At 64.2% G+C, this 22,817-nt stretch overlaps 1 protein-coding gene across 4 annotated transcripts in view; it reads right to left on the bottom strand.

Moving 5' to 3' along the window:
* NFIC (nuclear factor I C) overlaps window positions 1-22,817 on the bottom strand; it is a 44,260-nt gene that overhangs the window by 7,123 nt on the left and 14,320 nt on the right. For 2 of the 4 annotated variants that reach the window (XM_014260054.2, XM_005531344.3), the window contains exons 2-10: window positions 17,794-18,325; window positions 7,791-7,862; window positions 7,228-7,302; window positions 6,968-7,091; window positions 6,336-6,460; window positions 4,620-4,748; window positions 4,321-4,505; window positions 2,777-2,936; window positions 1,079-1,164 (exon numbers count right to left, since the gene is read on the bottom strand). In XM_014260054.2, coding sequence (XP_014115529.1) covers window positions 1,079-1,164; window positions 2,777-2,936; window positions 4,321-4,505; window positions 4,620-4,748; window positions 6,336-6,460; window positions 6,968-7,091; window positions 7,228-7,302; window positions 7,791-7,862; window positions 17,794-18,325 — 1,488 coding nt within the window. The remainder of the gene's footprint in view (window positions 1-1,078; window positions 1,165-2,776; window positions 2,937-4,320; window positions 4,506-4,619; window positions 4,749-6,335; window positions 6,461-6,967; window positions 7,092-7,227; window positions 7,303-7,790; window positions 7,863-17,793; window positions 18,326-22,817) is intronic. The other 2 variants (XM_014260056.2, XM_014260057.2) reach the window with 2 other exon arrangements.

Below are 22,817 nucleotides of genomic sequence, written 5' to 3'. Positions count from 1 at the left end.
GACCACTCATGTCACAAGTGAGGCCAGGAGCTGCCACCCCCGTCCTGGCACCATGGCACTGCCTGCAGCACCAGTGCCAGCTCCAGAACCCAGGACTAATGGAAAGCCCCTGGAAAGGCACACACAACCTCCCGCTGCAGCTGGAGTGGCCACGGGTACAGCCGAGCGAGAGCAGGTGCCTGTGCCCACACAGAGAGCGACCCACGGCCCTGGTGCTCCTCCTTTGGGGATGTTGTGGGCACCCAGGCAGGGTGGTGCCAGGTGGTGCCAGGCAGGGCACAGCCAGAGCACACAGTGACCTCCCTCTATGATGGAGGACTGATGGTGGCCCTGAGCCACCAGCAGTGTCTAAAGCCCTGGCACCGGGTGCCTGTAGTGAGGATGTCATGGCAGCAATGCCCGTGGGCCACAGCGGTGATGCCAAGGCAGTGATGCCCACAGCAGCAAAGCCAGCAGTGGCAGTGCCAGAGCTGCAGTGTCATGGTGGTGATGCCCGTGGTGGCATTGCACATAGAAATAACCCCACAATGGTGATGTACACAGCGGTGGTGCCCAAAGTGGCGTTGCCCACAGTAGCAACACCCATGGCAGTGATGCCAGGTGGGGACATCCACAACAGCAATGTCTGCAGTGGCCATGCCAGTGGTGGCAATGCCCACAGCAGTGATGTCACTGCTGTGGTGGCACTCCTAGTGGCATCAGACATGGTGGCAAGGCCACAGCGGCGATGGCCATGGAGGCTACATCCACAGCAACAGTGTCCCACGGCAGTGATGCCCACGGTAGTGCCCACAGCAGCAATGTCCACAGGAACAATAAACACGGCAGCAATGCCATGGCAGTGATGCCATGGTGGCAAGGCCCACGGCAGTGATGCCATGGTGGCAATGCCCTCAGCAGTGATGCCACGGCAGGGGTGCCATGGCAGGGATGCCCACATCAGCACTGTCACGTCAGCGACGACCACGACGGTGATGCCAGCACTGGCCATGCCCACAGCGATGCCCACGGTGATGCTGTGCCAAGGGTGTCCGGGGCGAGGGCAGGAGGGTCCCCCCAGCAGCATCCCCGCTCTCACCTGTGCCTGATAGATACTCCCAGGATCCCTTGGTCCTAATCCCACGAAGGAACGGTTCGCAGGGGGCGTGCCTGGTGCAGAGTAGGCTGGGGAACAAATGAGAGCTCATTAACGGGGCTGTGGGTGGCACTGCCACTGTCCCCCCCCGGGCCAGGCCCGGCCCTCTCCCTGGCACTGCTGGGACGGAGCTCCCTGGCACCCGGCGCTGGTGACCGAGTGACGTTCCTGGCTGTGACCTGATGGCAGGCGAATGGAGCCCAGGGGTGCTGCACCCAGGGGTGCTGTGCTTGGACAGTACCACCCGTGGTTTCAGGGTGATGACCGAGGCTGAGGGGGCCAAGTGCCCCGGGGTGCAGGCGCAGATGGTGCTCTCGGCTGTGCCCGCGCTGCGGCTTCTGGAGCTGAGTTGCCACGGGGAGAACAATGGCAGCCACCAGTTCCACTTGGCCATGTCACCCTGCTGCCACCTCCATCCCTCAGCTGGGGATCCAGCAGTGGGGACCTCCAGCCCTGCTGAGCTTCTGCATTCAGCCCTGCTGGAAGCAGAACGCTGCCAAGGGGAATGGGGGATTTGGAACCAGCTGCACCCCTTGAGGACAGCCAACGTCCTCCTAACGCATCCTGAGCCTGCAGGAACTTGCACTCCTCTGTCCCTCCTCAAGGCTGTGACCCCATTATCAGCCAGGCCACCCCATGCCATCCCATGCTGTCCCCTCCAGATTGTCCAGGCTTTGGCTTCCTCATGCCGTGGGATGGCTGCTCCTGCTGACCAGCTTCTGGCAATCAGCCATGGCCCATTACCCAGGGACAGGGTAACAGCTCAATCAGGCAGGGCTTGACTGTGTGGGGACACGGAAGCCACTTGGGGAACCATGTCCCATGGGTACAGCAGGATGGGAACAGGAACAACCCCCTGGCAGAGTGTGGCGACAGCACAGTGTCCCTCCACTGCAGCACACACCCCCAATGCCAGTCTGGGGTGACACCAGCTCCCCTCTGGCTGTTTGGCCCAGCACCCAAAACCCTCCTGGCCGAGGCACTTATGGCCCCTGAGGTAGAGCAAAGGGCAAAGAGTTTGTCAGCCACCGTGCTAACAAAGATCTCAGGTGCCACCTGCCAAGGGCTCTGGGGGACCAGCACACAGTCCCTGCACTGGTGTCACTCCACATACCCGACAAGACCAGAATTCCCGGCGCCAAGGACCCCATGCAGCAGAAGTACGACAGCCCACACAAGCACCAGGCACACTGCCCCTAGTCCCAGTGCCACCCGCGTGCCAGCTGCTCCCCGTTCCCGGCAGCACAGCCACCGCCATGGTGGGATAAACAGACACGGAGAAGCCACAGCTTCCCCCGCAGCACAGCTCACACTGAGGATCTGGGCAAGACACTGGTTTGGGAAGCTCTGCTGTGGCTCCACTCATGCTCAGAGGAACAAGGGGCTCGAGCTGGTCCCTGGGACCAGCACGTCACCCCCTGGCTCAGCGGCCACAGCAGCCACCTGCCCAAACCCTGTCCGCTGCGACCTGCCTGAGACCCAGCAAACTCATGGCGTGCCAGCTGCCGCCCTCTCCCCGGCTGCGGGGAGGCCACCTCCGCCAACATCCCCCCAGCACCGGGACAGGGGGACACCCTGGGGGGCTGCGAGAGGAGGGGGCCAGCCGGGCCGGGGAGCAGGGTGGGCGCCGCGGGTGCTTACTGGGTGATGTCGGCGAGGTCGTCCCTCCCTCGGAAGTTGTCGTGGTGGATTTGGTGTCAGGAGAGACGGCCAAGCGGGGCATGCCGGGGGGAGGTGGCGGCGCCAGCATCTGCGTGGGCAGGTAGTGGCTGGGCACTTTCACTTGACCACTTCCATTTAACTGGGGACAACACAGACAAAAAACAAACAGCACAAGCCATTAGGACGCATGCGGACACCAGCACGGCCGGGGAGCCCCGGGGACACCCCCGGCACAGGCACGGCGTGTCCCTCACTGCAGACATGAGTTTGTTGGGTCTCAGAGCGGCCCTGAACGGTCGGCGTTGGCAGCAGGCACGAAATGACGGCGGGACAGGAGGGATCTGGGGGGGTTGTGGAGGACATGCCCCATGGGGGTCATGACCCACAGTGGCGCACGCTGGAGCCAGGGTGCTGGGACCCCTCTCTACAGTGACAGGGTGGTCTCTGAAGCACTCCCTGGAGGGGTAGGGGCACCCAGAGCCTCCAAAGGCTCCTGCACCAGTGCTCTGTGCCCAACCCCGCTGTGATTGCTCCTGATCCGGTGGCCATCAGCCCAGCACTGAGCCACTGCATAGGAGCCACTGCCACAGCAGCCATGTCCCTCACCCTGGCATCAGGCCCTTCTGGTGAGGGGAAACGGGCAAGTGGTGGGCAGAGGTCAGAGGGGCTCCCCTAGAACCTCCACATCTGGGAGGACTGAGGGAGGCACAGGACAGTATGGAAGCAGGAACACCCCCAGGCTCTGGCTTTGGGTAAGAAGGCTGCCATTCAAGAGGTGCATGGAGTGCTGGTGGGTGTGCTGTGTGTTGGGGATGCTGGGTGTATGGGGTGATGGTTTGGGTGCTGCATGCACTGGGTGCTGGGTGTGCACAGTGCTGGTACAAAGTGTTTGGTGATGGGGGCGTGGGGTGTGGGGTGCTGGGTGTGTGGGGTATGTGGGGGCCCGTGTCTGTGGGGTGCACTGGGTGCATGGGGATGCAGGGTGCTGTGGCAAGGGAAGGCCCACAGCAGCATGGTGTGGCTCTGCCACCCTCATGGGGACACTGGGGGCACGGGTACGGTGAGGAGCCGATGGGTCACCCCTGGGCTCTGCAGGTGGATGGGGCACACCAAGCCCATCACTCTCCTGGACACGCTGGTGGATGGTGACTCCAGGAGATGGTCACACACCCCAGGCAGACACCTCGCTCCCCCCAACACCCCAACTCCAGCTGACGGCTCAACACCAGCACCCCAACACCCGCGGTGCCCCGTTCTGAGCTGGGGCACGGCACCTCATCACTGCAGACACGAGGTGCCAACATGGAGCGGGCGCAGCAGCGCTCCCAAACCAACGCACGGCACGGCCGGAGCTCAGCCCCAGAGAACGTCCCAGCGGTGCCACCATACGACCCCGACCCCCCCATGCGGCGGCAGAGGTGACGGCGGCGGTGCCGGTCCAGGGGACTCTCCTCGGGCAGCAGCGGCCCCCGGTGCCCACGGCAAGGCGAGCGATGGGTGCGGGGACAGGGCTGCGTCCTTACCGGTCCGGGCTGCTGGTTGGACGGGTCGCAGGCCAGCGAGACGAGATCTTTGAGCGGGTCCTGCGGGTTGAGATGAGGCGGGTACCGGATGGCCGTGTGCGGGAAGTACGTGGAGGCCGTCTGGGGAAGGATGGAGGTGGTGGGGAAATGCAGCGCAGATGATGGGTGCGGGCTTCGGGCGATACCTGCGGGAGACAGCAAAAGGGGGGACACACCTGTGTCATTAGCCAGTGGTTGCTCCAGCACCCCGATCGCTCAGCCCTCACTCCGTGCCTCAGTTTCCCTGGCAGGACACTCACCACTGTGCACAGCGATGACGGGACGGTGGTGCTGCGTGAAGCTGCTCAGCCGGGGCGAGGAGTCCTGGGGCGATGGGCTGTTGAAGGGGGACTTGTCCATCTCTGTCTTCTTCACGGTGGGGGAGATGCCTGGGGAAAGTGGGGTGCAACATCAGGACCTGCCACGGGACCCCGAATCCCGTGGCTGCTGCCATCTCAGTGCAGTGTTAGGGGAGCTCATTCTGGGGACAGGGTGCACCCCGGGGTCAGGGTGGGCGTGGGGAGGGTGCGATGTGAGCGTGTGTGTGCCGGCAGGAGGGTGGGCACCTATGTGCATGAATGTGAGTGCATGTGTTGTACCAGTACAGCTGTGTGTACCTGCGTGTGTGTTCCTGCAGGTGTGTGCATGCACGTGCACACAGCTCTGTGCGTGTGTGTCCCATCCTGCTGGTAGAAGTGCGTGCCCTCATGGGTGCCACTGTGACCCTGCAGCCCCCACCTCCCCTGGCACATGGGGCTGGGGCTACAGGAGCTCCTGGGGGGGCAGAGAGGTGCCAGTATGGGGGTGACCTCCGCAGAGACCCCTGGAAGCAGCAGCTGCCCAGGTCCCCGAGGCCACCCCAGGGCATGGGGCTGAATGGGGGGGTTGGTAGGCACATTAATCCCCTGCTGCTGTGGCTTTAGCTCTGGGCCTGGTAATGGTTTTAGCCCTTTCTCAGCCGGGCGTTAGGAGGATTTCCCAGAACATCCCGTACAGGATTGCCAAGCCCCCCTGCTGCCAAGGCTGAGCCCCCCGCCAGCCGCCCTCACCCCTGCCCGGGTCAGGCCACTGGCAGGGGACACATGCCCTGGCACAGCTCCCTCCTGCCACCATGCACCATTTTGGGGAGGGGGCTGCACCTTCCCCAGGATCCCCCGTGCACCAGCCCCGTGGGGCAGGATGAGGCACAGTCCCTGCATACACGGGACACAATCTGGGGGCTGGACCTGCATCCCCCAAACTTCCTTCCAACAGGATCGATGCCTCCAGCTGGGCACCCCCAGGCTCTGGCAGGGCCAGAGGGCTGGCGTGGAGCCCACCCCACTGCTGGGGGAGGCAGGAGAAGAGCCAAGGGAGGAGGAAGAGGAGCAGCTTCTTCGCCTGCACCTCAGGGTGTGGGAGCTGCTGTGCCAGCCCTGCAGCATCACTTTAATTAGCCCAGCCCCCCCTTTCTTAATGAACAGCTAATTGGGGCTTGTCTAGACAGGAAAGGGGAAAAAAACACTAAGCCAGAAAGCTGTCCACAGTGATGTGGGGCTGGGGGAGCTGACTTGGGGCCTGGGGAGGCTGGTGTGGGGCTGCAGGATCAGGAGTGGGGCTGGAGGCTGGATTGGCCCTACAGACAGAACCCATGTTGAAACAGGGCTCCCTGTAGCAACACTGCAGCCCCCACAGAGCCCTGTCCAAAATGGGGGGCCATTTGGGCACCTATGGAGAGCCTCTGCCTAAATCATGGAGGTTTGACAGCAGCCCCACAGACCCCATGGAAAAGCAGCAGGGATGTTCTGGGGGACTTGAGGATGGCATAGCAGCCCCCACATCCAGTGTGTCCTGTGACCTGAAGGTCCACAGGGATACCATGGCACAGATGGTGCACAGATGGTCACAGGGGGTTCTGGCAGTGGTTTGTGGAATGCTGGGAGCAGGGTGGGGGCCCCAGGGCACTGGAAGGGTACTGGTAAAGAGGTGACACCTACCCCCTTCCATGTCTTCTGTCCAGTTGCGGCTGCTGCTGGTGGGGGAGTTGGAGGAGGTGTAGTACTCGCCCCCAGGGCTGGTGTCGATGTCATCCTCCATGGACCCCGACTTGTGCCGTTTGCTCCTGGGGACAGGGAAGGGTCACAGAATCATGGAATGGTTTGGGTTGGAAAGGACTTTAAGCTCATTTCCTTCCATCCCCTGCCATGGTGGGGCACCTTCCACTACCCCAGATCATTCCAAGCCCAGTCCAACCTGGCCTTGGACATTTCCAGGGATCCAGGGGCAGCCACAGCTGCTCTGGGCACCCTGTGCCAGGGCCTGCCCACCCTCACAGGGAAGGGAACCCATCTAACCCTGCCCTCTGGCAGTGGGAAGTCATTCCCTTGTCCTGGGACACCATTCCTTGTCCAAACTTCCTCTTCAGCTCTCTTGGAGCCCCTTTAAGCACTGGAAGGGGCTCTGAGGTCTTCCTGGAGCCTTCTCTTCTTCAGGGTGAACACCCCCAGTTCTCCCAGCTTGCCATAGGTCAGTGCCAGCCCGTGGCAGGATCTGGCTGCCCCTCACCTTCCCCATGGCCGTGCTCGGGCTGGCCCCGGCACCGCCCTGGCACAGCCCTGGTGGCACCTACCCACTGGAGGAGGTGCTGGGCAGTGTCCTCCTCATGCCGGTGCTGGAGGGGTTCAGGTCATAGGCCAGGTGGCCCTGCAGCTCCCCCAGGGAGAAGTTTGGCCCTGTGCCCGTCACCACCGGCGCTGTGGGAAGAGAGTGGGGTCAGGGGGGACCGGTGGGGAGGGGGGCCCCCAGCCCACTGTGGGGTGTGGGGGCTGTAGGGACGCTGCTGTGCCCAGGCAGGCGAGGGTTGGGCTGTGGCATCACAGTCAAACTCACTTCGGGACACTTGGATGAGCTCGGTGACACTGAACACTCCCGAGGTGACGAAGCTTTCCTGGAAGTCTGTAGAATCTGTGCGGGAGAGAGGAGGGCGCGCTGAGGGGGCAACAGGACCATCTCTCCCATCCTGCATTGCCTTGTGACAATGCTTGAGGGCACCTCAAATCCCCATCTGTCCCCCTCCTCAGTCTCCACTCCCTGCTCCAGCAAGAGACCATCCCAACTGGTCCCCTCTGCTGAAGATGCCCCAGACCTGCTCAATGCCTCAGTTTCCCTGTGGCTGAGAGTGCTTGCAGGGCTTGGGGCTGCACCCCCACCATGGGACCCCCATGGCAGCTGCCGTGCCCAAGGGCTGTGGCCTCAGTGGGACTGTGCTGGGTGTAGGACAAGGCTAAGGCTATGCCCAGCTCATTGCAGGGGCCAGGCAGGGGCTGGGGGACACAAGTGCACAGGCAGCTTGATTATGTGTCATGGGTCCCCTCCCCCACCATGGCAGGGACCCTGGGGACAGGCTGGGGTGTCCCTCGTCCTCTTGCCCAAGCCCTGCCTGCTGCGCTCACCCAGCGTGATGGGTTTGCTGTCCTCCTGGTCCGAGCCAATGCCTGTCCGGGGGCTGCTGCTCTGCTCTGCATCTGCAAAAGGCAAAGCCACCAGGGTGAGCCCCCCCTGCCAGCGTTAGCCTCCACGCCAGTGTGAGCCAGCGCTGCCCAGCAGCTGACTGCCCCCTCATTGCCCTGCTGGGGGAAACTGAGGCATAGGCTGCCCAGCAGCTCTCACAACACAGTGGGGCCACCACCAAGCTGGCGTGTCCCCAGCCACTGAGGAACACTCACCAACCAGCCCCCATTGCCCTCCCTGCCAGCGACAGGAGCAGGGACAGCCCCACATGGAGGATCTGGGCACTGTTCCTTGCAGGAAGGGAATCCCCAGTTCTGGGCCAGGTGATGGTCACCTGGCCCTGCTCCTGCCTCACCTCCTCTCCCTCTCCTCTATCTCTGACCCAGTGCCACCCCACCAGGCAGTGTCACTGGAGCATGGCATAACCTGTGGCACCTTGTCCTGCCTCTGCCCAGCTCCTGAAGGGCAGCAGGGCTTGGGGCAGCACCTGCTCTGACCCCTGGAGCCCTGTCTGGCCCTGCTCCCTCTTGGCTAAAAATATCCCGGCTCAGCAGCTCTGTCGCGGCCTGGCACAACCCAGACACTGCAGTCAGGCGCATCCTTCCTCACCTGGCTGCTCCCAAAGCCCTTCCATAACTTTTGCCAAGTATTTCTCCCCCATACTCCTTCTTTCCCCTGCTTCTCCATCCTCCTCTTCCTCCCACACCTTGGCCTTCGGCATTTCTCTCTGGCAGCGTTGGCAGATGCCAGGAAATGGCTGAGACAATCCAAAAACACCATCAAAATCATGCAGCTGCCACTGCCAGCCCTTGTGCCCGCCTTGGGATTTTTCCCTTTCTCCCTGTTTTTTCCTCCTTTTTCTCAAGTCCCTTGCACTCACATGTGGCTCCCAGACTGGTTATCCTTGGCTGGGCAAGTTATCCACGTGGGCCTCATGCCACCCCTCAGCCTGACACCCCTGTGTGCCCCCAGCCCCTGGGACTGCTCAACCCTGCTGCTGAATCAGCCATTTTGTCTCCCTGCCCAGCTGTCGCCGTCCCCTCCGCCCAGCCCGTGCCAGCCTGGCACCTCGCTGGCCGCCCCATGGCATCCTGCCTTGATGCTGCTCACCACCAGCAGCCTCCTTGTGCCCGCACCCCTGGCTCCTTCCAGGCAGCCATTTTAGGGAGCAGAAACTCCCCCTGGAGACTGGCGCAGGGTTTTTTCCTTCCCTTCTCTCCATTTCTCTTTTTCTAACTGCATTCCCCCATTTTGAAGTGGCTGTGTGCCCATGTATTGGGGTGTGGGTGATGGGAGTGAGAGGGGCACAACCCAGCTGGGACGGGGGGAGTGGCAGTGGGGACCCCCCGCGCATCCACGGGCACCGCGTGGCCGGACACGGCCCCTCCTCGCCTCTAAAAACAACAAATCCGGCGGCAGCTCTGGAAGTGGTTAGTGGTGGAGCCCAGCCAAGGTGCAGGACGGAGGCTGGTGGTCACAGAGTGAGGCCAGCCCGGATCCCCACAGCCCCTCTCCATGGCCTCAGGGCTCCCTGGGACCTCACTTGTCTCCTAGATGGCACCCACTTGCCCAGTCCTGAGGTGCTTGGTCTCTGGGTAGCCCCCCAGGCCATGCCCTCGCCTGGTACCGCAGAGGTGCTCACTCAGCCCTTGGTTCAGCCCAGGGACCCCCACTCATCCCGAGGTGCGCCGCGTGGACTTTTGCCCATACCAAACCACTCCAGCCCGGTCTCTGCTCCCCCAGGGCCATCACTAACCCCGGGTGCCCACCGGGTGGGCCCCATGTCCCTGTACCCCCCACACCATCCCACAGCACCACCTGACCCAGCACGGCCAATGCCACCTCACCGAGCCCTGCTCCTAAGGGACTCTTTGGGGACCTGCCCCCAAAGCGAGCTCTCCTCTCCCACCCACAGCAGCCCAAGGAGCACCGGGGCCTTTGCCGAGCTCGGAGGTTTGGCAGCAGCCGCTCTCAGCACCCTCGTGTCGGGGCTGATGGAGGCGGTGGGTGCGAGCTTGGGGCTCTGTACCCGGGTGCTCCTCGTGGCTGGGCGGCTGAGCTTGCCAGCAGATTTCTGGCTGCCTCCTCGGCGCAGAGCGGCCGGGCCAAGCGCTGCTCTCACCGCCATGTGACGGCCGCCTGCGCCGGCTGGCGCGCTAAAATGGCGAAGGGAGCCCTGGGCTCACGGGCCTCGCTCCCCTCAAGGGGTGTTTTGAGGAGACTCTAGATCCAGGACCCAACAAGTGGCTCGACTGCACCAGAGAGGAGAAAGAAGCCTGTAAAGCTCCCCCACGCCCCCGCTGCTTCGTTGATCCTGCACCCTCCACATCCCCTCGGAGGGCCGGGATGGGGGATGGAGGTGGGGGTGGTCCTGTTAACACATTATGGAGAGCTCGGGGGGGGGGGTGAGGGGGCCAGTGCCAGGGTCGTCTCCGGCGAGGCGGGGGAGAGTGCTCAGTGCCCAAACAGGTCGATCCAATCTCTTTTAAAAATAGCCAAGTGTGTGCCCGGGGGGGCCGCGGGCTGCCTGGGCTCTGGGCCGCGCTGGCAGCCTGGCCCCGCGCCACCCATTGAATTATGGATCCCGCACCCCGGCCCCGCTGCTTGGCACGGTGCCCCCGGGCCCCACGGCGACACCCGCCCGCGGTCTCAACGCGTGGGAACGACCCCCGGGCAGCAGGGCCGGCCCGGGGGGGTGCCGCGGCAGGCCGGGTACCCCCCGGGGCCGGCGCAGCTGCGGGAGAGCCCTGGCTCGGTGCCCGGGCGCTGACGGTAACAGGGCACGGTGTTACCGGCAAAGCGCGGGCGCAGGCGCAGAGGCCGGAGGATGCCGGGGGCTGGGGGAGCTGCTGGCGCCGGTGTGAGCAGTCCCAGCCCCCCATCGAGGGCAGCAGCCTTCCTCCTTCTCCCCCGGCTCTGCCAGCCGAGAGCAGGGGATGGGCGAGGGTTCAGCAGTGCTGCCTGCAGGCGTCTGCCCCGTGCCTCAGTTTCCCTTGGGGGCTGGCTCGGAGGGGGGGGGGGGGAACTGCCCCCCCAGCCTCACGTTCCGTGGCCACGCAGCCCCAGCACCTCCTCAGATGTCACTGCACTCCTCCGGATCAGCGTGGCCACAGCGTGGACCAGCAGGCCCCAGAGTGAACAGCCCGGTCAGGATGGAAGACCCCTGGAGACCGGAGGGAGCCAATGTGCCGTGGGGCAAATCCCATTGCAAGGGCTGGGGCAAGCGAGGCTGTGGGAGGGTGTGATTTGGGGTCCTGTCGGACCCCCAGAACTCCTCATCCCTGTCCCACAGTGACGCCCAGGTCCGAGCGGCCCTGCCCGCCCGCTGCCCGTCCCACTGTCCATCCCTCTGCCGCCAGGCTGGGGTGGCCCTTACATAAACCCGGAACCGTCCTGCTTGTGTAACCTCCTTTATATAACACCCTGAACCGCCGCGTGTGCCTGGTAAATCCTGGCTGAGCCGGGCCGGCCGGGCTGCGGGACCCCCTCCCCCCTCCACGCTCTTTATAACGCCCGGCGCCCCCCGCCATGCCCGGAGCGCTGCGGGGCCGCCGGGGTGAGGCGGCTTTGCTGGGCCTCAGCCACGAACGCTGCGGGGGCGGCAGCTTCTCCTCCCCCTGCCGAGCGAAGCCCCGGGGAGGTCCTGGCCGGAGGCATCCCCCGAGGTGCGGGGGGGACGGACGCGCCCCGCTGCCACGTACGCCGGCCGCGGCCAGCTGGCCCGGGCTGGAGCCTGCGAGGCTCGAGCACGTTGGCCGGCGGCTGCGAGCGAGCGGCGCTGGGAGCGAGCGGGTTTGTCCTCGGCCGACCCCGGCCGGCACGGGGAGATGGCAGCGGCCGGGGGGAACCCCCCCAGGCGGGCGGCGCGGCCGCCCCCTCGCTCAGCCCTGCCAGGCCTGGGCTCCATCCAGGGCTGCCGGCGCCCGCGGAGGCGAGCGGGGACAGATGGCAGCGGGGAAAGGGATGGGGAGAGTGGGACAGACAAAGAGAAGGCTGAGCCCCCCCCTTCCCTGGGACTCTCCCCTGCGGGGTGCTGGCATCCAGTCCCTGCTCCCTGGGCTGGGGGCATCTGGGGGTGCAGCTGCAGGGAGGGGGTGGGAGAGAGGAGAGACGTTTGGGAGAGGGAAGAGAGGGAAAGGAGAGAAAGGCAGGCAGGCAAGGCAGGAAGGCAGGCAGGCAGGAAGGAAAGGAAGGAAAGGAAGGAAGGAAAGGAAGGAAGGAAAGGAAGGAAGGAAAGGAAGGAAAGGAAAGGAAGGAAAGGAAGGAAAGGAAGGAAGGAAGGAATTAAAGTATTAAAGTGAAGAGAAAGGGAAAGGAAAAGGGACACGGAAAGGGAAATATGTTGCCGCTATCTTGCTGCCCCACCAATCCCAGCCCTGTGGCAGAGCCCCACAGCACAGTCAGCCTCCCCCCCAAGTCCGATGGGCCCCCACCATGGCTCCTCCGATTCTCCCCCAAAACAAGCCCCAGTATCGCCACCATGAAGGGCTGAGGCGGCAGGTTCAAGCCCTTCTCAGGCCTGGCCAAGGCCCCAGTGCAGGGGCCAGTGTGAGAGGGGACTATCTCCATACCCCAACTGGCAATGCCAACCCTGATCGGGGGTGTAGGGGCACACCGGGGGCTTGCCGGCGTCTGTTCCCCTCCCCTCCCGCGGCCATGGGCAGGAGGGAGCACCGTGGGCATCTGCCGCCCCAGCTGTCCCTTGCCAGCGCAGCACGAAGCCGGGAACCCGGCCAGGATGGCAACTGCGGCCCCGGGGAGGGCACGGGGCTTGCCAGCGCGGGGGGACGGCGGGTGGCGAGGGCGGGGGACGGCAGGTGCTCGTGAGAGGAGCTCGCTCATCTTTTATTCATCGGGTGCCTAACGGTGCGCGGAACCGCTCTGGCCCCTTGTCCCCTCCGGCGGCACAGGAGCCTGTGCCAGGTCCCCGGCAGGCACCGCTCACGCTGCCGGGGCCGCCGGGCTGAGCACGGCTCAAGTCGCTCCAGCGGTGACGCGAGGCCAGGGCTGGCAGCGGGCACTGCGGGGAAGCCGTCCGGCTCCAGCACGCCGCCGGCTCGGCGCACTGCGGGAGAGCCGGGGAAGCCCTGACCTCCCCAAGGTCGCCGGCACATCGATCCGGAGACTCGAGCGCATGGAAACCGCCCCGGCCGTGCCAGCGCCAGGCTCGCAGCGGGGCCGGGCTCAGGAACGGCGGGAGCCCGGGCAGTGACGCTGCAGGAGACAGGGGTGGCGAGGGGGTGGCACCCTGGGGAGCCCCCTCCCATCCCGCTTCTGCAGCGCGCAGCCCTGAGGGCAGGAACCCAGCCCTTGAGGATTCTCTGCTGTCTCGTACCCTTGTGCCGTTTCCCGGGGTGGGGTGTGGGGGGGTCATCTCGTCCTGGGCTTGCTGGGCTCTGCCTACCTCGTTCCCCTCAAGCCCGGCCTCTCTGGCTGCTTGGGAGTAGAGATACCAGAAACAGGGGGAAGGTTTGCCCGTGTTCATCTGTGTGCTGGGGGGGCTCTCCAGCCTGCCTGCCCGCCGGTGCCCAGCTCTGCGAATGACAGATCCCAAATATTGTTAACGCCATCAATCTTCTCACGACCCTGGCGATAAATATTTGCGCGGGGGCTGGCGGAGCGGCGGTGCCCGGGGAAACGCCTGCCCCTCCATCTGGAGGGGCTGAGCAGACGCTTGGCACGGCCGGCCTGGCACGGCCGCAGCGCGCCTGGGACGAGAGCCCTGGCACGGGCTCCCCGGCAGATTGGTGCCATCTGCCTCACGCCGCACCCAGCGGCGAGGCTGGTGGGGGGAGATAAAGGGCTGCCAGGCGGTGGGAGACGCAGATGCTGCCACAGCACGGGGGTCCCTGCCTCCCCCCAGGTGCTGTCCGCTGGCGGCGGCACGACACGGCTCGATGCCACCCTGGGGCCCATTGCCTGCTTGCCCTGGGCACCCATCTGCTCCCACCCCACTCGGTCTGGGGCCTCAGCCAAGGGGCAGTGCTGGGAAAAGCTCACTGCAGGGCAGAGCCTCGACCCCCTGCCCCGCTGAGCAGAGAACCTTAGAGGGTGTGAGGGGCCAGCACTGCCCCTGTTGTGCCTCTCCCCGGCTCTGGGAGCCTGGGTGGGCTGGGGGGGTCCAAGGACGGGAGCTACTAGCATGGGGATACAAGGACGGTTGAATGCATAGATGGGGATGCAGGGACTGAGGCATAGGTGAGGGCGCAGGAAGGGAGCCCATGGAGGTAGCGAGCACTAGCGGGAGGGTGCAGGGAGGGGGGCACTGTCCCTCCCCACCCCAGACTGGCTGCTGCCGACGGGAGCTGCTGGGAGGAATCTCTCCGTAATGCTCCGAAGGTCCTGGCACCATCGGCTGGGGAGATTGATTACCATTTTACTGCAATGCTTTTGACTTTCACCAGCGACCTCCGAGCTCCCCCCAGCCCCCCCGCCCCCCCCCGCCGCACACCCAGCTCTGGGCTGCAGCGCCGTCCCCTCCCCCACTGCGGTGTGCACAGCCCAGCCCTTACCCAGCCCCGCACCCATCCCGCACCCATCCTGCATCCAGCCCCGCTCCCACCCTGCATCCAGCCCTGCTCCCATCCTGCATCCAGCCCTGCTCCCATCCTGCATCCAGCCCCGCTCCCACCCTGCATCCAGCCCCGCTCCCACCCTGCATCCAGCCCTGCTTCCTGCATCAAACCCTGCTCACATCACGGGTGCCCTTCCCGCACCCATCCCAATCCCATCCTGCCCCAAAGGTGCCGGGGGTGGCGGTCACAGGGCTGGGTGCAGGATGAGAGCAGGGCTGGTGCAGGCCTGGGGAGGACTCAGGCGCCCGGCACTCCCTGAACCCCAGGGCCACCCCCGGGGCTAGCAGGGCTGGGACGGGACCTCCCCCCAGCCCGGCGTCAGTTCGCCCACCCGGGGGCACGGAAAGCCGACGATGGGGGAAGAGCCGAGAGTCAGAGCTCGCCTTTGGCGTGGGCCTGGGGGGCCGTCAGGGCGCTCAGCCCCTGCCGAGGCTGCCCCAGACCGCGGCTGGGGAGCGCAGGGCCGGGGGCTCCTCCATCCCCCGCCTCCCCGGCGTTGCCAGAGCAGCGGCTGCGAAATTGTGCTGACACCGGCAAAAGCGGGCGGCGGGGGCGGGGGAGCGCGGGCGCACGTGCTCGGGCTGATAACGGGGGGCTGCGGGGAGCCCGGACTGCCCGGCCGGGGGGCCCTGCGTGGGAGAGACCCTCCCAGCCCCCTGTCTTTGTCTGGGGATGCTGCGGGAGGCTCGAGCGAGCGGGCAGGCAGGTGAGAGGAGGCAGGAGAGGGCAGGAGCGGGCAGGCAGGAGGGAGGAGGCAGAATCAGGCAGGAGGAGGCAGGTAAGAAGGGGCAGTGTGCCGGGCAGGAGCAGCTAGGAGGGAGCAGGAGGGCAGCATGTCGGGCAGGGAGAAGCTCACTGAACCCACTGTGGTACAGTGATCCCCAGCACCCCTCGAGTGCTATCACCAGCCTGGCCATGCCGTGCAGGGTCCCATCGATGTGGTGGCTTCTTTCCTGCCTCAGTTTCCCCACCAAGATGGGAGGCTGGAGGCCACCCCCCATCAGCTACAGCCTGACGGAATGTGCCCACTGTGGGCTGGGACTGGGCCATGCCAAGCACCCACCAGCCTGCAGCACCCCAGGGGTCCCACACTATTGCTCCTGGCCCATCCTGGTCCCCCTTAACCAGGGCCAGAGCGACCTTAACAGTGAAAGTGAGAGGCTGCCAGGCCTTATCAGAGAGTATTTACAGCCTCTGTGTTCCCAATTAGACAGTCAGGTGACTGCGACTGCTGGGGACCCAGACACTGGGGTCAAGGTCGCCGGTGGAGGGGCGGGGGGTGGTAGGGGGGCAGCTGGCACCTCCCAGGGACAGCAGCTGGACACAGCATGGCCAGGGAACCTGCCAGCACAGCACCTCAGTGAGGCACACCAGGTTGCACATGAGGACCCCATCCCTTGGGGTCCTGGTCCCTGCCTTCAGCTTGGCCACTGCAAGACTCCCAGTCCAGCATCCAGGGGCTCCCAGTTCAGCCCAGTCCAGGGTACTCCAGCCCAGAATAACACCGCACCTCCAGCTGAGCCAGCACAGGGCGCTCCCAGTCCAGCCCAGCATGCAGCAACTTCATCTTAGTACAGGGTGCCCCAGCACAGCATGCAGCACCCCAGTTCAGCACAGCCATATCTCAGCCCAGTACATGACACCCCATTCCCTGCCCAGGTGCACAGGGCACCCACAGCCCCCAGCCTGCACCCTGGGCCCCCCATTCCCAGCAGAGCACCCACCCTTCCCCGTGCCCTGCTGGGAATCGGTGGTGCCAGGCCCCGTTGGGTCCCTGCTGCCCTGGAGTCACGTGCAGGGGCACGGGTGTGTGGTGCTGGCAGCACGTGTGCTCACACCCCACGAGACACGGCTGGGCAGGCAGCTCCTGCTGCACGCTCAACCACAAACGTGCCCCACACCAGCCCAGGGTCCCACATGGGCCCTGGGGCAGGGTCTGGCCCTGGCTATTCCCTGCTGGAGGCAGTGCCCTGCTTTTCCCCAAATCCACGAGAGCCTGGTAATCCTGCCAAACCCCTCCCCTGAGTAGTGGGGGAGGTCACATGCCTGCCCTGCCTCAGTTTCCCCAGTGACACCCAGCATATCCCACGGATGGCTGGGCAGAGCGTGTGCCCACACTGATTCACAACACTGGCACCTGATTTGCTGGCAATGCCAGCACCATGGTGGCCTCTGTGGTGTCACTGTCTGTCTCTGGGCTCTGGCCAGTACCAGGAAAAGAGCCACCAGTCCCATGTTCCCTCTGCTGTGGTGTTGATAAGGGTGGGCTCATGGGGCCAGGGAACATCACCCACATGTGTGGCATGGGCAGGAGGTGCTGCCAGTAGGGGACCAATATGCTGCTACCCCCGCACACCTGGGTAGCCTGGCCTGGCCAGAGGTGGCCATGAACCCCTTGATCACACCATGGGCTGCATGTCACAGACCCTCCTGTCTGAGCCCTGTGCAACAACCCAGCCGTCACCCAGGATCACACAGCATCTCCCCTGGCTCCTCACACACCTGGGGGTGCTGGCAGGGTCTGTGGGGGACCCCAGCTGCTGGCAGGGTGTCTGTGCCAGCATGTCACCAGCCAGAGACAACAAACCTGCCCAGGTAAAATACCTACTTAGGAGCTTCCCCTTCCCAACATGCGAGGAGATGACATGAGCCGGTGGTGAGGACAAAGGCTCAGGGACCCAAACTGAGACCTGCTGCCTGCACTGCACATCATGACTCAGTTTCCCCCTTTTGACTGACATCTTTGAGAGCAGGTTTGACCTTCCCTGCTGCAATGAAAGCAGCCAGTTCTCCCAGCAAGTTCATGGGACCCCCAGGCAGGTGAAGGGCTGGAACCAGCATGGGTGGGAGCTGCCCCGACCCATGTTACTGCTGTGCCCTGACTTCACTGCCCCTGTCCCTGCTCTGCCATTGAGGGGTTGGCACCGTAGTCCATGGCAAATGGGCACTGCTGGACCTCTCCCAGCTCCAGCCCTTGGGGATGCATTAGGAACAGATTGCCCCTTCCTTGCCCAGGCTGCCTACCCACTCCTCTCAGCTAGATGCAGGATGTGGGGTTAGCTCTGGGTTTAACCCCAAAACTCCATGCTGGGAATGCCCAGAGACAGGAGCATGCTCAGGGACCTCTGCATCCTCCTGCTCTTGGGCACCTGGGATCTGTCATGGCTGGGGAACAGGGGCCAGGGTTGGGGGCACCCACCCGAGAAGCAGTTTGGAGAGAGGAAAGCACTGCAAGGTCTGTAATGGGAAAGGTGTTCAGGAGCAGTGTCCCCAGCTAGAGATGGGGATGGGAAAACTAAAACAAATCCCCCCGGAGCTGGCTGTGGCAGGGCACAGCCAGGCTCTGCCCTGCATGCAGACAAGCACCCACCTCTCTCACGGACGAAATACGCCAGGTACAGGTCGAGCTCCTTGACAGAGACGCTGATGTGGTGGGGCTGGACGCAGAGGATGGGGTTGGTGCACTGGCCTGACTTGACCAGGCGCTCGCCGTCGGTGCTCTCCAGCGGGATCCCTTTGAAGAGGATGACCATGACCAGGTCCAGCCGCCACACCTTGTCCGCCTGCCGCAGGCAGTCAATGCGGCGCATCTTGCCTTTCTGGTCGGGGTTGGAGAGGACGCAGCACGAGGGCTTCTTGCCCGTGATGGAGAGCACGAAGTCCTCGCGGCACTCGGGCCGGATGTCCTTGCGCAGCTTGGCCAGGAGGCGCGAGGCCCATTTCTGCTTCACCTCCGGCTTCTCACTCAGCAGCTCATCCTTCACCGCCCTCTCCTCATCCTTCGTCATCCTCTTCTCGTGCTTTTTGAAGTACTTGCGCTTGCGGGCCTGCAGGTTGAACCAGGTGTAGGCAAAGGCCCTGACGTGGGGGAGCAGCGCCTCGATGAAGGGGTGGAACTCATCCTGTGGAGCAGAGGGACAGGGGGTCACTCCTGGCCAAGTCCCTCCAAGAGGAGGCTTGGGGGGCTGCCAGGCTCATTCTCACTGGGCTGTGTCCCAGTGTAACCAGAAGAAAAAACTGGCAGAGGCACATACCCACCAGGGATGTGGATCCTCTCACCACACAGAGAGGTTATCCCAATCGAGCAGACCTCCATAAATCCCACTGCCTGCCATTTTACCGGGCCAACAACCTGCGGGAAGTGGCTGGGCAATATTGGAGCCAGTGCTGCAGGGGGACAGGCACCTGCACAAGGTTGGCCACTTCAGCAGCACCTGGACCCTCTCCCCTTTGCAGGATCTGCATGCCAGGATCTGTCCCACCAGGTGCAGAAATCCCACCTGAAATCCCAGCTGACACTGTGCCCACCAGAGCCGCTGTGCCGGCGTCAGGCGCTGCCAGGCCACAACGCCCCAGTGTCGGGTCCCCCATGCCTGCAGCATGCTGGGTGCTGCTGCTCGAGCTGTAGGTGCCTTGGATCTCTCCACTCCCTCTGGACCAGTGGGAAACTCCCCCAGTTTGCCCCAGTTGCAGCCAGCCCGGCGGCTGGCGCCTGGCCCGGCACACAAGGCGTGCTCTGACTGCCTTTTTCCATTTGGTGAGAGCTGCTGGATGAGTCCGGCCCCAAAAAGAAAACAAGGAAAATGCATCCCCCTCCCTGGCCCCTCCTTCTCGCATCCCATTTTTTTTTCCAATTTGGAAAATCAGTGCTTCCTGGCTGGGGGGCCCACAACCCCACCATGGGATGGAAAAGTGTTGGGAGCCTTCCTGGTGAGGAGCAGCACAGCTTGGAAAGCAGCAGGCAGAGGGTTGAGCATCCCCGTGTGTAGCCAGGGCAGCACCAAATTGGTCCTCAAGGGCAGGATTTGGCTCTTGGGGTCCCTCATGTCTGTGGGGAGGACAAAGAGGAGGAAGAGAAGGAGGAAGGAGCTCAGTTGGGTTCCTGCTACAGGGTGTCAGGGCTGAGAGGGGGGTGGCTGGTGACAACTGTCACTGCCATGCCACAGAGTCAAGCCTGCGGAGGGTGCCAAGGGCAAGTGCTGCTCTGAGGTGAGGAGGTGGCCATGGGCAGGAGCTGGGAAAGGACAGAGCTGTGGCTGTGGGATGGGGTGAGTGCTCAGATCTGGCCCCACTCATCCCAGAGCAGTGATGCCATTCCCTGGCTGAAGCAGCTGTGTCCCAGAGTGACCCTGCCTGGAGGGAACAATGTCCCCTGAAACAGGCTCCCAGCAAGGACCAGCCCCATACAGACCCTGCTAACTCCCACTTGTTCCCAAGTCCAGGACATGTCCCATTAACCCTAAATCTGCTCCCCCAGCACAAAACCTGACAACAGCCAGCATGGGTCCCATGGCACAGCCATGGGTGTCCCCTGAACCAGTGACCCCTACACAGACTGCTGTGACCTGGCACAGATGTCTCAGTACAGACCTCATTGTCTCTGAACCCAGCACCAGCAACTGCCAGCCCCAGCCCCTGGAACAGCCCCACTAACCCCACAAAAGTCACTGCAAGCACAGATCCTTCCTCATGGGACAGACCCTGCCGTCTTTGGGGGCCACCAGCCCCTCTCTGGACCCAGAGCTGTGGCCCCGCAGGTGTCCCTCCCGTGCCCAACAAGGGACAGGGGACTGCCCCCTTATTGGGTAGCCCATTGTACCCATAGCGACCCAAATCTGGCAGGCAAACCCATCGTAACCTTGGGGCCCCGTCCCTGGCCAGGGGATTCATCCTGCCAGAGGAACCCCTCCTTGCCTGGAGGGGCCGTCTCTGCCTGGGGAGCCTGGCCCTGCCGGCTGCTCCCGGGGCGGCCACAGGGTCTGGTTCCCGCTTCCCTCCCCAGCAGCAGCCGCTAATTCAGTGCAGCTGGGCAAGGGCTGGGCATGTGTCTTAAATCAGAGAAGAAGGTCAAAGAAAAGTAAGACAGGAGCCGAAAAAAGCAGCAGTGAGTTCCAAAAACAATACTTGGCCAGGGCGGTGGGCGGCTGATCTTCCTTGGTGGCCGGTTATTCAGACGAGCCCGACAAATTGCTGCCATCCCCTGGCCCCGCCACCCTCCCCAGGCTGCCGGCGGCAGGGCTGGCCGCAGGGCCGGGGGGACACCATTGTCCCTATCCCTGCTCTCCCGCTTGGGAAGTGCCACCCCAGGCACCACTGCAGGGAAGCGTGGCAGGAACCAGGTTATCCGGGTTGGGTGAGGCAGCACCCTTGGATGCTGCTTGTGCTCACTGTGGGGTCAGGGGGTGCTCGGTGCTCTGCCTCGGCACGGCAGCAGCGAACCCCAGTTTCTGTGCCCTGCCCCACCACGGTGCCGAGAATTTGCAGTTCTCACTTGGACCCACAACTGAGACTCTCCAAAAACCCGCTGCGTGCAGAAGCCCCTGCGGCCCTCGGTGTCCCCGAAGCCATCGCAGCCCCCCCCACACTTCCCCGGGATTACGGCGGGCCGGGAGCTGCACCCAAAGCCAATGAGCCCCCGGCCAACTTTCCCTCCCGCCCGGCTTAACCCGCGCCGCGATGCCGCGGTTAAGCCGCTTTAGCAGGGCAGGCGAGGGCGGCTGGGGGGCAGCAGGACAAGCACACGGGAGCGGCTGCTGTTGGGGGCTGAGGGGACACGCTAAAGGACGCGGGGACCGTCCCCAACCGTGGAGCCTATGAGCCCCTCGGCCGGGCACATCATCCCGGCTGGCACCAGCCGGCTTCACACCGGATCCGCTTGGGAAGGCAAAGGCAGGGATGCACCGTCTGTCTGTCCGTCCCGGGCCCAGATTCCCACCGGGTTCCCCTTATCCAGCAGCCCGAGTGCCGGCAAAGGACTGGTTAATTGTTTCTCCTGCTGTTTTTCCTTTGCGGGGCTGGGAAGCAGAGACGTGCTGCAATACCCCAGACGAGGCTGCTCCCGGGGCATTTCCGGATGGGAATCTGGCAGCAGAGCCTGCGCTTGGGCCTCATCCAACCCAGGCTTGTAAAGCCCTGCAACCCAGGCAGGAGCACGCCTGCGTCGGGTGCTGCCGGCCCCGCTCCGGGCCCCCCTGCACCCCCTTTCCAGGGGCTGCTGGAGCACTAGCTTTCCATGCCAGGTGCTGTGAGGGGAAACTGAGGCACGGGTCAGGCCCGGCTCTGTCTTGCGGTGGCTGGTGAGAGGAGGGAGGGATACTCTGTGTGGAGCTGGGCATGCCATGGAGGATTAACTCCTCCGCAGCCCAGGGTTTGGCAGCGCCAGGGATTAGGAAGGGGCACAGCGGAGGCGCTGCCTCTTCCCGTGCTTCTGCCACCGGCTCGGCAGCGCTGGGGCTCCGCACTCCTGGAGCCTCCCGCCCTGGGGACAGGGGATGCTCCGTGCCACGCAGGGACACAGCACCTGGCACAGGCACCGCGGCATGAGCTGGCCACCCTCCGAGCATCCTCCGCTCCAGCGCCTTGCCCAAACAGGTCGGGCTCAGTGAAACAGCCTGAATTTTCCAATGAGAAAAAAAACCACGTTTCCTCAGGAAATTCCCGAGCAGTTTTCACGGGGGAGGCGCTGGGGTGAGGGGCGGAGGAGGAGGAGCGGGACGGGAGGGGTCAGACACCTCGGCAGTTGATTTTGCTCCCCACCAGCACAGCCTCGGTTGTGGGGAGGAGCGGGATGCCATCCCCGACGCGGGACAACCTCGCTGCACCGCAGCCCTGCAGAGACCACAGAGGGTTCACTCTACGAAAGGATGCTCAGCCGCCCCTCCAGCAGCCGCACACCTCCGAACTGCTGCCGGCTCCCACGGCCGCCGCTCCTGCCAGGTCCCGCGGCCCTGCGAGCCCGGGCAGGGGCTGGCAAGTCGGACGGCGGGCTCCGTGCCCCACGGGAAGCCGTGGCGGGGTAGGGGGAAGGATGCGACTACAGGGGTTGCGGTAATCCTGAAAATCCCGGTACCTTAAAAGGGTACAGAGGGGATTTGCTTTCCCTCGCCAAAGCCCGCGGATGCCCTGAGCCTCTGGTAGCCGCTTATAACTGTTCGCCGAAGCGGCTCTGGGTAATGAGTTAACCTGGTAATGAGACCTGTTGCCGAGACAGATGCAAATGATTGGGAAGTGCTCATTAGAGGGGATGGAAGGAGGCACTTAGGCCCTGAAAGGCACCCAGCCCTTCCCGGGGCCGCCCTGCACCCTATTAGAGCCCATTTTACAATAATTGCTCCAGAGGAGGAAATCTATTTGGATTCATCATAAAGTATTTATTAACAAGAGCTTATTCATAATTTTTGCTGCTCGCCGGTGTGGCGCGGCCGGGCGTCCTGGCCTGCTCCACATCGGAACGCGGTTCCTCCTGCCCGGGAGAGCGGCAGCGCTGCGCTGGGGCGGGGGCAGCGAGGGGGCAGCGAGGGGGCAGCGAGGGGGCAGCGAGGGGGCACGGGGGCAGCTGAGGCTCCCAGGGCAGGTACGAGCTGTGCAGCCCTTGCCTGTGCACACCCGGCCCCA

This window comes from Pseudopodoces humilis, chromosome 28, assembly GCF_049639895.1.
Source record: "Pseudopodoces humilis isolate 2021_Gansu_Grassland_sample_001 chromosome 28, ASM4963989v1, whole genome shotgun sequence".
Lineage (NCBI taxonomy): Eukaryota > Metazoa > Chordata > Aves > Passeriformes > Paridae > Pseudopodoces > Pseudopodoces humilis.
Note: the sequence above shows the minus strand (reverse complement) of the source record. Positions and strands in the feature narration are given on the sequence as shown.